The 12,649-nt window shown below is 49.1% G+C and overlaps 1 protein-coding gene across 1 annotated transcript; it reads right to left on the bottom strand.

The window, feature by feature from the left end:
- Positions 1-3,544: 3,544 nt before the first annotated feature.
- On the bottom strand, positions 3,545-11,658 carry LOC134174883 (putative P2Y purinoceptor 10). Its single transcript, XM_062640220.1, has 2 exons — positions 9,185-11,658; positions 3,545-5,772 (listed from the first exon to the last, which is right to left on the bottom strand). The coding sequence occupies exon 2, from the start codon at positions 5,720-5,722 to the stop codon at positions 4,613-4,615; it is 1,110 nt and encodes a 369-aa protein (XP_062496204.1). The 5' UTR covers positions 5,723-5,772; positions 9,185-11,658; the 3' UTR covers positions 3,545-4,612.
- Positions 11,659-12,649: the final 991 nt, after the last annotated feature.

The following is a 12,649-nucleotide window of genomic DNA, read 5'->3' as shown; positions in this document are numbered from 1 at the left end:
TGCAGAAGCCAGCCTATTTATAAGAAAGCATGGCCTGGGCTTGGGGCAGCAACTGTATTTACTGTACAGATAAACTTTGTGTTTCAAAAACACCTTTCAGAGCATAACCATATCCTGTTTTGCTGGTGCCACACTGTGCCGCTGGTGCGCATCACTGCCAGCATCCATCCTGTTTCCTGTCACTCCAGGAGCTATTGTGTGTGGCAGTGCCGGCGTGGCCCCTTCTCAGGGTATGTGGGTTGGAACCACACGGTGCCTTCCACTTCTCACCTTTCCCGGCAGCTGAATGCTGAATGTCCCCTCGCAGGGGGTGCACAGTGACAGCACTGGCCAGACCCTCCCCTAACCTGCCAAAGTTGAGGCCACCAAAAAGCAGGAGAACTTGGAGCTGGGCACCAATTCGCAAAGCAATTATTTTACTGTATAACAGAAAATTTGATATAATACTTATGTTTTTCTTTATGTTTCTTATAGTTTGTCTTGTACTTACATTTTTGTCTTAGAAAAACTGGAAGTTTTCGGCTCATCTGAGCTTGCGCTTCGTGACCTTGTAGAAGATCCTCAGGCAAAACCAGCTGAGTCCTTTCTGATCTGCACTGGCAGGCTTTAATGGCAACAACTCCCGTGGACAGGCTGAATGTCTTCTCTCCACACGGCTGCTGATGCTTTGCCCGGTGATGACCCAGGAGGAGAGCGGGGAAGGGCATGCACTGGGCAGGAGCACGTTTGCAAAGGGGGAGCAGGGACAGGGCCCTGCTGCTGTGCCGGGTTCTTGCCCACAGCTCTCAGCTCCAGTGGGGCTCACACGAGCCAGGGGTGCAGCCGTGATGCTGCCACCAGGCTCGGGGCTGAAAGTCCTGGATTTCCCTCCCCAGCCTCAGTGCCTGCCCCATCCACCTACAGCAGGGGAAATGTCTTTAAAGACTAAAAAATCCCCTGTTAAGAGGAGTGAGACTGAGCAATCGGCATGGCAGTTCCTGCTGGAAAGGACTTGCTGACTGCTGCAAGGTTGAGGCTTTGACTGTTTCTCTGTGGAAAGCTCACCCTTATGGTGCTGAACATGGCATTGACGCAGAGTTCTCCAAACCCTTTCCCTTGTGCTGTGAGCATGACCCTGCAGTGCACGAGGGACTGATGGAGAGCCCGGGGTCTCTCAAATGGTGCTGTCCCTTTGAACACTTGGGCTTCACAGGGTGTTGCTGGCTGAGCCTGTGAATCCAGAAGCTGGACTCGGGTCTGATGAAATCATGACTGTCTGGAAAACCGCTCCCTGGCTCGGTTTGGCTTAAAGGAGCAAAATTCACTTTCTGTGCATTCAGGCTGCAGTCAGAATTGATGTTGTTGGTGTGTCTGTTCCTTTGCCAGGCCCAGTGCTTCCCCCTCTCTTGGTGGGTGGATGGAGGAGCAGCTTCTTGCCAGCAGTGGTAGCTGTTAGCACCGTGCCAAAGATCATGAGAGGCTGAGTCTTGCTACCGGGTAGGTGGTGCAAGCCCCGCCAGGAGCTGAGGATGAGTGGTTTTCCAGAGGCAAAGTCACTTTGCTAGGGCTGGACTGGAAGCATGTGGTCATGGAGGGAGGAAAAGGGTATTTTTAGCAAAGAGAAAAGCAACCTTCCCTCTTTCCTCGTGGCGCCTTAGGAAGTGTTGTGCACAAGACATCTTCTAGGATACGCCCAAGTACTGCATAATTTACTGTATATGGAAGTGTGGTGTGTGTGTGCAGGGGTGTATGCGTATATGGATGGACACACATATAAAAGCAGCTAAGCAGTTGTAGTTACAGCCGATCATAATGGATTAAGCCATATAGAATAATTAATTGCATGTGAAAAGCTCAGGGTACGTGGATGTCACGGGTGCTGGCAGAGGTCCAGCTGAGCCACTGGCTTTGCTGCTCTTTGCTTTGCGAAAGAAATCCTGACAAGCTCTTCATTCACCCTGCATTCTTCCCTTCCCCACGTGTCAGCTCCCAGCCCCTTGCTCTCCCTTCAGCCTTGAGTTTTTCCCTTGCAAGAAGCTGGTTCACACCTTGGTCTGGGGAAAACAAATCTTCAATGCAACAGCTTTTTACTGAAGTCTTCTTAGGGATACTGTAGAGCCAGACATCCCCAGCCCGCTCCTACCTGCTGCCCCCCACAACTCCTGAGCACTCTCACCTCAGCACCAGTGACCAGCAGCATCCCTGTCCATCTGTATCCCCTTCCACAGCATCCACGCTCTCTCTGACCCCAAATCCCTGTGGCTTGGGTCCCGGCACGCAGCCAGGGTGTTTGTGGTAGTGGAACTGGGTGGATTGTGATAAAACAGGAGGGCTGACAGGCATCCTGTGGCCTCTGAAGGGCAGAAAGCACCAGTCTGCACCGGAAAAGGATATTCCCTCAGGGTTTGGTTTGTGTAAAAGCCATCAAAATCCTTGCTACCCAGTGCATCTAACCCAGGAAGGGGGTTTTGTGCTGTATTTCCAATGCAACCTGCAGTGCTGGCAAGCCCAGGAAGCAGCAGGGGCAGCCTGAGTAAGGGTTGAGGTTATGCTTCTGTGTGACAGATTAGTGAGAGTTTTGGTTTGCTTTTCTTTTTCCTGTTTTCTTTTTGGAAGGGGGAAGTGACGCTGCAGAAGTTTCAGAAGTGCTGTGCAATCTGAAAACAAGCTGGCAAGGTCCCAGTGGTGACTGGAGCCACTGGGAAACCTGGAGCTGGTGCTGCCAGTAATGCTGGAGCTGCAACAACGGGGTGTGCAGTCAGTAGCAGGACTTCTGAACCCCTAGCTGTGGCAACTGAGGGCTACCTGGATGTCAGCCAACAGCTACTCAGGGTTCTCCCATTCCCGAAAGACTCACAGGGTAAAGCCATGCTCCCGTTTAAGGTGCTGCTGGTTTGACTTGTCTTGTCTGTGGCAGCTGCCCACAACCGGGTCTTGCACGCTACGGCATTGGAGAGGTTTTGCTTAGGTTTCCTGTTTTGCCTGGGCAAGCTGCTGAGTTTTTTCAGCCCTAAATGCTCCTTCACCCCACCAGCAAACAAGGAAAATGTGTGCTTTTATTGTTCTCTTTTCTTTTTTTCGAGGGGAGGAGTTGATGTGGGCCACTGAGCTGCAGGACAGCGTGTTTTCTGCCTGTCTCTGGCACGCTGTAAGCACCAAAGCAAATTGTTCCAGGTTGTCTGGATCTTCTCTCATCTAAGACCAGCCTTGGCAACGTGAGAGTAAACCACCGCCTGCTCCATGCTTCCCAGAAACGCTGCATGGGTTGGAAATGTGCATCCAATTATCGGCAAAGCTGTTTCCGATCAAACCCCCTCTGCCTATGTTTACTTATGTAATTCCCTGAGGGGTTTTTGGCATTGCAGCCATCAAAGCCTTAACCCACAAGGAGGAAACCCCTGCCCTGGCCACTTGGCCACTGTGCGGAGGGCCACGGTGGCAACAGGACCTCTGTGAGTCCCAAAGTGGGGTGTTCCCCTCTGCAGACTGTCATTGCTCTGGGAGCAGACATGTGGCTAACGAGACCATTGACAAGCACTTAAAGTAATACCCATGATGCTAAACCTTGGGTTGAGATCATTTTATTTCCTCCCGAGTTGGAAGCTTTAAGGACGCCGTTGGGTCAGCTTTGTAAACTTTTCTCAGTACCCAGTGAAGGCTGGGACCTTTTCTGGTTTTTAAAGCAAAACTGAGAGGCTTGGATAGCATCTTAATCTGCAACCACAGGCTTTAGCAAAATGCCAAATAACACAAGGCTCCTAATAACAACAGAAGACATGGCAACACCAACTACTGTTCCTCCCTTCCGTGGCATGCCTTGGGTGTCTGCAAGTAAATGTCCTCTGGGAGACATCCTTCATCCTTCCTCTTTTTTCATGGGATATCCAGTCACTGTCTGTCTTCCAAGTAGTCACCCCCTCATAGTCACTTGAGCATCCCATAGCTCCCAAGGGCCAGGTGGACTCCTTTGCTTGGCTCTGAGTCCCTTTTTCAGTAGTGGGAACTGAGCCCAGTTTGTCTGAAAACTCCCTTCAATGCTGATGTGGACAGAGGTTAATACTCTTTGCTTGATATATGTTGGTAAAGTTATAGTGTTTCGGTCTAGGTTAGGTAGAAGTGATTGATTTTTTTGCAATGAGAATAGGTTCAATCTACATGGAGATAATGAACTGTCCTGATCTAGAGCCTCATGAGAGCATGGAGGATGCTTTAAGTCATTGTGAGCCACAGGTATGTGCAGCTGGGGGTCCAAAACTCCTCCAGTGCTTCCTGCCTGAGCTGTGCTGAGGCTGAGCTGCCTGCTTACACCTCAGGATTCAGAAGGATGTTCCAAAATGACAAATATGTAGAAGCATTCAAACAAGAGAAATGAGGGATCTGAACCTGGCTGCGGCTCAGCACAGGAGAATTACTGGCATCATGACAGCTGTTTTGGGTACTTTAACATCACAACAGAGAACTATGTAAGACAAATACTCCCCAGCAGCAACAACTCAACCAACATCGAAATATCCTTCTAGGTCAGGTTCTGTCATCTGCTGCACACAAGGGTAATGACACATTTGGAGACCTAACACAATCTTCACTTGAGCTATGAGAAGCACCTACAGGGACAGAAACTGGCTTATGCTTTTCAAGAGATGGACTCCAGCAGAAGCTCGTCAGGTGGCATGGCAGGGATTTCCATGCTGTTTATTCGGCCAAAGAACTTGGGAAGAGACAAAAACTTGAGGCGTGGAAGGTTTCTCTTCATGCGAATGTCGTGGCTGGTTTCAGCGATGGAGAGGTTCCCGCGGCGTGTGAACCAGGCTCGCAGGGTGACACAGCTGTGGTGAAGCAGATGGTCCTGGAACTCGGAGGTCATGAAGTAGTAGAGGACCGGATCCAGGCAACAGTTGAGGCTCGCCAAGCAGAGGGAGATGGGGTGGAAGCGGAGCGTGCTCCTGTGAATAGCACAGTCCTGGATGATGTTCTCTATCACCATCATGAAGAAAGGGAAGTTGATGTGGTAGGGGGTGAAGCAGATGAAGAAGACAGCCGCGCACATCAAGACCATGCGCAAAGCCTTCTGTTTCTCACTGGTGTTTTGCAGCTGAGTTGGGCCCTCCCGCAGGGACTGCCACATCTTCCAAGTGCAGCAGGCAATGATGCTGAAGGGGATGACAAACCCAAACAGCTCTGCTACTGTCACCATTGCAATGGAGGCTCCTGGGCTGAGCTGCTTCACCCCCAAGTCCGAGAAGCACGTGTTTATGTTGTTGGACAAGGCTGGGCTCCTCACTACAAGCAGGGGTAAGCAAGCTGCCCCAACGAAGAGCCAGACAGCAGCGCTGATAGCTGCGTCGTACCGCCGTTTCCAGTCATTGGCTTTGAAGGGATGCAGGAGGAAGAGGTACCGCTGGATGCTGATGCAGGTGAGGAAGCAAATGCTGGCGTACATGTTGAGATACTTCAGGTAGAAGCACACCTGGCACAGAAAGCTTCCAAATGGCCAGCTGTGGTTTATGTAGTAATACATCCGTAAGGGCAGCGAGAGGACATGGGCCAGGTCAGCCACAGCCAGGTTGACCATGAAAATGACAGCTTTGCTCTTCTTGCTGATGAAGCGGCACAGGACCCACAGGGCAGCGCTGTTTGCCAGGAGGCCAGGGATGAAAATGAGGGTGTACGTGGTGGCGTACAGGGTGGACTGGAAGGACATCTGGGGGTTGGTACAGTTCCCGGAGGACGCGTTGCTCTCCATCTTGGCTGAGTCTCTTCACTCATGGGGCAATTAAAGCAGGTGAAGAGTTTCTGTAAGGAGTAAAATCAGATGCTGAAAAGCCAAAATCTCCAGTATAGAGTAAATGCACTTCAGTACAGAGGAGTAAGTTTTGTGTAGGTATGTGTACAGCACAGGGTGCGTGTTGGGAAGGGTGCAGGGCCAGACCTCACTTACAAGCAGCATCCTGGGCATCTTCCCTGCAGCTACTTTTGGATGTGCTTGGCAGGATTTCGTACCCTGCCACCCTTTAAGGTGATGCCACAATTTGGTGACACTGCAATTGAGCTCTATGCCATTAATCTCTTTACTGTTAATGCCAGAATGCTACTTCAGCTCCCTGTGATTTTTTTCAGGACCGTGTTTATTGCATGTAGCTTTCTGTCAAACTCCCATCAAATTGATGCTCTCTATGTCTACAAGCAATCTTAGTAGGACTGTAAATAGGGATTTCAAATGGATCTCAATACTGTCTTTTTGGATCCGTGCATGATATAATCAGCAGCAAGGGCAATAATTAGCATCAGCAAACAATGGTGCTGGCAGGCAGCTGACCAAAGCAGAAGCCAGTGGAAGAGGTGCAGACAGATCTATCAGAGCTCTGGCTCCAGATTTAAGGCTGCATTTATAAGCTAATAGCTGGCCAAACACATGCCAGCTGCTCTGCCCGTCCTGCTAACTCAATTCCGGCACTCACGGCACATTGTGCAGGCATCGTGTTGTAGCAACAGAAATGATCCTCCAGCAACAGCTCAGGTCACGAAGGAAGATGAATACATCTGCCTTTGAGTTACAGTAGGAATTCTTTTCATCCATTTGCCCGTTTCACCTCCTCGAGCCAGCTGAGGGTATTAGTGGGTCATGGGGAGTTCACAGGTACTTGTGCAGCTCTCCAGACAGGTGATGGATTTTGCTGTTTGTGAGCAGAGCTCAGGGGAAATGGTCTGATCTTTCACGAAGAGGTCGTTTAGTAGCAGAGATTACAAACCAAGGGCATCATCTGCATCAAAACAGTGCAGTTTTCCCCTTGGGAACAGCCTGTAGCTGCCTGCAAAGTGTTGAGCAGCCTCCCCTTCCCTTCTGGAGACCAGAGCCTGACCTGGTAGAACCCTGAGCACCTATTCCTGTTGCCACTGAAACCCCCAACAGTGGTATTTAATGAAGCAGCAGCCAGTGATGCTGTTTCCCACAGCCCTGAGCCTGGCATTTGCCATGGAGATGGATTTCTAAAAGCTCATCTCCTGCAGCCAGGGACTGGCTGGCAGAGCCCAGCATTGCTTCGAGGCGCAGGGTGAAGGCTCCTCTACCCTGCTCCTCCTCACCTAGGCAGCTCTCCAGGGGGATTGTGGCATTTTCAGTCTCAGGAGGGAGGTTCTACATTTATGCACACACACATATATAAGTATAAAATACAGGCGCTGCCTCTCAGCTGGCTGCGCGCTGCCTGCAGTGTTGGTCCATTTCCCTGTGTTTCTGTGCAGATGCCCTGCTTTCCAAACTGAGTCCTTCCCTAATTGCTCTCTCCCCCTTGCTTATTTCTCCAGGGTTTGGCTGCAAAAAAAGCAATGCTGAAGTGAAACCCTGGCTGATGCTGGACTCGAGCACCTTCTGGTTGCAGACTGTGCTTGAGCTGGCAGTGCCAGGTCAGAGGTTTCTGATTTCTCCACCAAGCTGGGACATGGCAGGGGAGCAGGGACATCTGTCACAAGGGGACAGTGACAAACAAAACTCTTAGGCCTGTGCAGCATCCCCACGCACCCCTCGCCTGCCTGAAAATCACAAGGGGCTTGTGCTCCACACTGGCCCTGCTCTTTGTTGGTGCCCTTTGCATGGAGTCTGTTTAAGCCTGGGAAAAATGATGGCAAGACAACATGTCCTTACATCCCTGCAGAAAGTGGGGAGGGAAAAACTGCTGCAGAGCATGGGGGAATGCAGCTATTCCCAGCTTGTGTCATGGTCTGCCAGTGACAAAGGTGGCACTTGCTGGTCTGGACTTGTGGGAAGGACTAAAGTGCCTGTTGTCCCTGTCCTGCCATTTCCTCCCTGCCACGTGTCTCAGCCCGAATCCTAATCCGTGTCCCTGCAGGAGTGACCATCGGGAGCCTCCTTGCTGGCTTTCCCTGGGAGTGCAGTAGTGCCTGTTTCCCGCTGGGAGAGCCTGGTGTCACTCCTGGTACCTGGCACTTTTGGTTCTTAGGTGGAGCTCCCACGGAGCCGCTGCTGGTCTGGGCTCAGGCCAGTGCCCATTCACTGCAGCGCTTCCCGAAAGGGTGGATTTCTGTATTTATTATTGTTTTCCAGTTTTTGCTTTCCCTCCATCTGCACTTTGCCCCAAGCCCCTCCGGCTCCCTCCGCATTTTGCTGTTGGTGATGCTGGTGTTGGGGCAGAGATGCTCCCACGGGCTTTGGCAGGGCTTTTGTTCAGCAACTTCATATACTAAATGCTCCCTGCCATTCCTTGATTGTTTTCCTATTTCATCCAGGCACAGATATACATGGGCAAGACTTGAGGAGGTGAGGGGTGACTTTTTAGGTGGCAAAGCTGAGTTTTATCCAGATGCACACTGAAATTAAGAGAGGGGAGACCAATATCATTGCCAGAGGAGTAAGACCACAGGTTGTGGATGCAGCACTACAACTAATTAAACATCAGTTAACTCTGCAATTAATTAGGTGGTTAAGGCAGCTATTGAAACACCGCATTTCTTTTTCTGAGTGTTAGCAGTATCTGTTCCTGGAGGCGTATGTGGCTGTCAGTATTGGAAATTGCCTGGCTATTCTGAATCACTGTGCGCCCCACCCAGCCCTACATTGCTGCGGTACTGCATTTACGGCTCCCAAATCCACTGGCAAACCTCATCCTCATCTTTTCCATGGCTCGGTTGGATAAACCAGCCCAAAGCTGCACTCCAGGCGTGCCTGGGAGAGCCCCAGGGCTGGGGGACTGGGGCAGAGCTGCCTCCCTTCAACCCTGCCCAGGCCTGGGATGCTGGAGAGAAAAGAAGTTCAGCAAACAAAAATACACTTTTGGCTTGAAATAAGCTCCTGGTTTGAGGTTGCGGAGGCTTTCTGGAACTCGTGTTTTAAGCAATAATCTTGTTTGTTTAATCTAGGCACTAATAGGAAGTACGCAAACAGAGCTGGTCACTGATGGCAGCTTCTGTCAGTAACGTCAAAATTGAAGTATTTTGGATAAAGCCAGCTTTCCCTGTGCACTGCCGTACACAGCAGCCTGCACGGATGCACTGAGCTCCACTCACCCACCCCTCGGAGCCGAGCGAGGCAGAAGTACATGGGCACAGTCAGAAGATGCTGCGGATGTTGCACCAGTTTCTGCCTGATAAGATCTCTTGAGGAAGAGCTAAAACAACTAATAGGTAACGCTGCTCAAAGCTGCGATAGTGTCGATCTACAGATGAAAGCACACAACAAAATCCAGCTTACCTTCCTGTGACTCCCATCCTTCAGGGGGGTGACATCCATGCTACACAGCAGGAGGAGCAAGCTTTCTGCTTTTATTTCCTACCAATTCTCGCAGCAATCCCAGCCCCAGCGACTCCTTGTTAAACTTCCACATGTTTTCAGAGCGCTGGGATCCTGCCGGCATCTGCAGCCCAGTAGAGTGGTAGCAGAACAGGAAATCCTGTATTTTGTTTCTCTTCACCACACAAAACGTGTACGGCTAATGACGTTAAAACAACTGGGAAGGCGATGACATCATTTGATCCAAGTGCCGTGCGATAGAGACCTTGGACATGGATTTCTTTCTCGCATAGAAGTTGTGTTAGGCGATGCTGTCCTTCGGTCCAGCTGCTTCTGCTTTTATCTGCAGTTGCTTGCTAGAAACTATAAAATACAGAAGCAAAAATCTTCCAATAAGTACTTGCTAAAGGAAAACTGAAACCTGTGCCAGTGCAAGTTACTGGAAGGTAATAATTTTCCTTTATTTTCTTGGAAGTTTGGTTAGCCTCAGACTATCAAGGCTAAAGCTAATGGGCTTGGGCTTTATTTCTGAAATAATATAACGGTTTAAGGTGGAGATTTTCCCAAAATACTATTGTTTAAAAATACCAACAACCAAACCACAAAACATAATGTGCATCCTTCCCAATTAATTTTTTCTTTTTGCCTCCTTTAATTCCTTTCCCATATATATATGTGTGTATATATATACTCCTTAGACCTTTATTGCCTGCTAAGCATGACCACCTTCTTTCTGTGCTGCTGAAAACTGGTAGGCATATATTGCAGTGTAACTTCTTATGAGCTGCCTCATTTCCAGTTGAACAGTTTTACCTGATATATAGTGTCCCCTCTTACAGCCCTGGGCTTGTGAAGACAATACAGCTGTCAGCATCTTTCCCATTCTTACCATAGGTAATGTATAAATAGAACTATTCTTGCTGTACTCATCTAGTTTTTGTAACTGGTCCTATGACCCTACAAAATTAACAGAAGCCTAGCTATGGAAGAGAAATAAAAGAAGGAAGCTACTATAAACTTTAATTGTAGAATAAGTCATCAGCTCAGGGTCTGGGATCAAGCAAGCAGCTTTTTCCGCAGCATCTGAACCCACTGGCTCTGCTGGTTGTGCTGTTTCAGGGTTTCTCTGTGCTGGCAGCAGTGCTGACTGTGGGGACCTGAGGGTGCTCCCATGCCCTGAAGTGGTGCTTCATGACAGTAGTGGAGGGAAAAGAGGATTCTGGACCAGAACTGTCCTGTGGTCAGCGGAAATGCAGTTACTTAAATCCATTGGTCAACATCCTCATGAAGGCAAAGGCAAAACCAGTTTATATATAGTTTATATACCACCCTTTATAGACCTATCTATGGGCTTCTTCGTTACCACTTGGTTATCCACCATGTAAATGCAGCCTGCTAGCAACTAGTTACCTGTGAATCCCCATGTCTCTTCGCTGAAAGCAAAGTGATTTTAAAAGATGCTGGAGTTATTTATCATTCCAGGTTCCTGTGCATCTTTCTCAGCAGCTGATGCGATCCTTGGAAGAAAGCAGAGTGCTTGTGTATTTGCAAAACGTTCCCAGAAGAGAGGCTGGCACCATGCCCTATCCCCCTCCAGAGGTTAAAGGTTTATCCCAGAGTGGCTCTCGTATCAGGATATCCTGCCTAGGACATCCTACTTCTGTGTCCACAGCACACATCCAGCGCTGTATCCAGTCCTCTCCGAGCCCTATTATTAGGGATGTGTTTACAGCAAGGCCGGAGGTCAGCGCATGTCAGACCATGGGGAGGGTCATACTTGCACCTCAGGGTTCATAACCACATTGATTCCTTCCCCTGCTCATAGGCTTTTTGGAGTAATTTTGCAGAACATTGCAACAGTCCTGGTTGTGAAAGACTGATGGATTGACAAGCCTCAAGCTTCTTCCTACTACATATATTAATCAACTTTTCTGTTCTTCTTTCAACTACAAGCACATTTTTGTTTCGCATTTCTGTCCTGGTTCGTTGCCGACGCTAAGCATGCACTTTACACATGCAATGTTCTACTTTCAAGAGCAGAAGACACAAAGGAATTTTTAAATAGCTGTGAGACTTTATCTAAGGCTTCCAGATAAAGGTTGTCTTCACCTTTAGCCTGGTATCCTGTGGGCAGGAGGCCAAATGCATATGATCAGCATCGCTTTAAGCACTCAGCACTTAGAAATATCTGACAGGATGCACCTGAAGGATGTATGAAAAACAGCAGGCCATTCAGGAGGAGGAGGTCTTGCCCACACAAAGCAACTCACCCTTGTGCAGAGACTTACTGCAGCTTGATTGGAGCTTTGGAATACGGCCCGTGGGGCTGGGGGAGTCCCTGGTGTCCTGTGGCACATAGACCCTCCTGCTACTGCACAGTGTTCTCGACAGGGCAGCATTTTCAGGAAGCTTTGATTTATTTTTACAGCAAATAATTGTTGGTCCTACCTTTTTGGGATAAGGCCCTGTGTAGTCCACAGACCCAGCAATTTTGGTCAAAATTCACCCGTCTTAGCTCTGAAATCTTTTAAATGCAAGGAAGTGTTTTCATATATCTTAGCTGGCTCCTAGTTGTTGAGCTGTTATCCTGCATTTACAGCATATTTAGTATTTTACTGTGTGTAGAGAGTGAGTAATTTCATTTAAGGAAAGAAAATGAAGCTGAGGTACTAGTAAGTTCCTGCAGCTCAGAACCTGAGGCTACAAAAAGGTGTTAAATCCCATGGGGTTTCTTTCTGCATACATTTGATGTCAAGCACAGGAGGGCCCTTTCTCAGCAGGACAGGAATTACCAGACCTCTGATACCAGTTAAGAAGGGGTGGCCATTTGCTGGCCCTGCAAAGAAGCACATTTTCTTTTGCTAGCTAGTGCATGGCTCTTGTTCTAGAGAGGAAGAATAAATCATGCTGTGGTTTTACCCAGGGCTGTGCCAGCAGGGGACATGCACTGCTGTCAGTGCAGGTGGTTTAGAGACCTCAATATGTTTCCATCCTGTGAACTTCCCTTTGGGATGAGGCTTGACACAGGGTTGCTCCACACTAGGTGCCAGTGGAGCCCTCCACGTCCATCCTTCACAAACCAGCCTCTTGATTCAGTTAGATTCTGTCTTCCTGTGGCATCTCTGTTTAAGTCACAGAATGTCTCAAGTTGGTCCAAAGACTTTGTCTGCTCAAGAAGGCTGAAGATGTCTCCTTGTAGCTGGTGGGCCTGGGCAGTGTGACCAACACAAGAGATAACCCAGGAGCAATATCATGTTTATTATTTTGACAACAGGAAATAATTCCATGGGTTATGGTCACAGGAAACAGGGTGCATTACAGGAACTGGAGCCGGGCACATTATGCCTTCGAAAGTGTGAGAGCGCTGGCATGAAAAGCCAGCACCTGCAGCCCCACATCTTGTGTTGGATACAGCACTTCTCAGCC

Source organism: Pezoporus occidentalis, unplaced genomic scaffold, assembly GCF_034315485.1.
Source record: "Pezoporus occidentalis ecotype Australia unplaced genomic scaffold, CSIRO_AGI_Poc_V1 ctg63, whole genome shotgun sequence".
Lineage (NCBI taxonomy): Eukaryota > Metazoa > Chordata > Aves > Psittaciformes > Psittacidae > Pezoporus > Pezoporus occidentalis.
Note: the sequence above shows the minus strand (reverse complement) of the source record. Positions and strands in the feature narration are given on the sequence as shown.

Coding starts and splice junctions, on each gene's coding strand:
- LOC134174883 (XM_062640220.1), bottom strand. CDS start 5,722: ATGGAGAGCAACGCGTCCTCCGGGAACTGTACCAACCCCCAGATGTCC.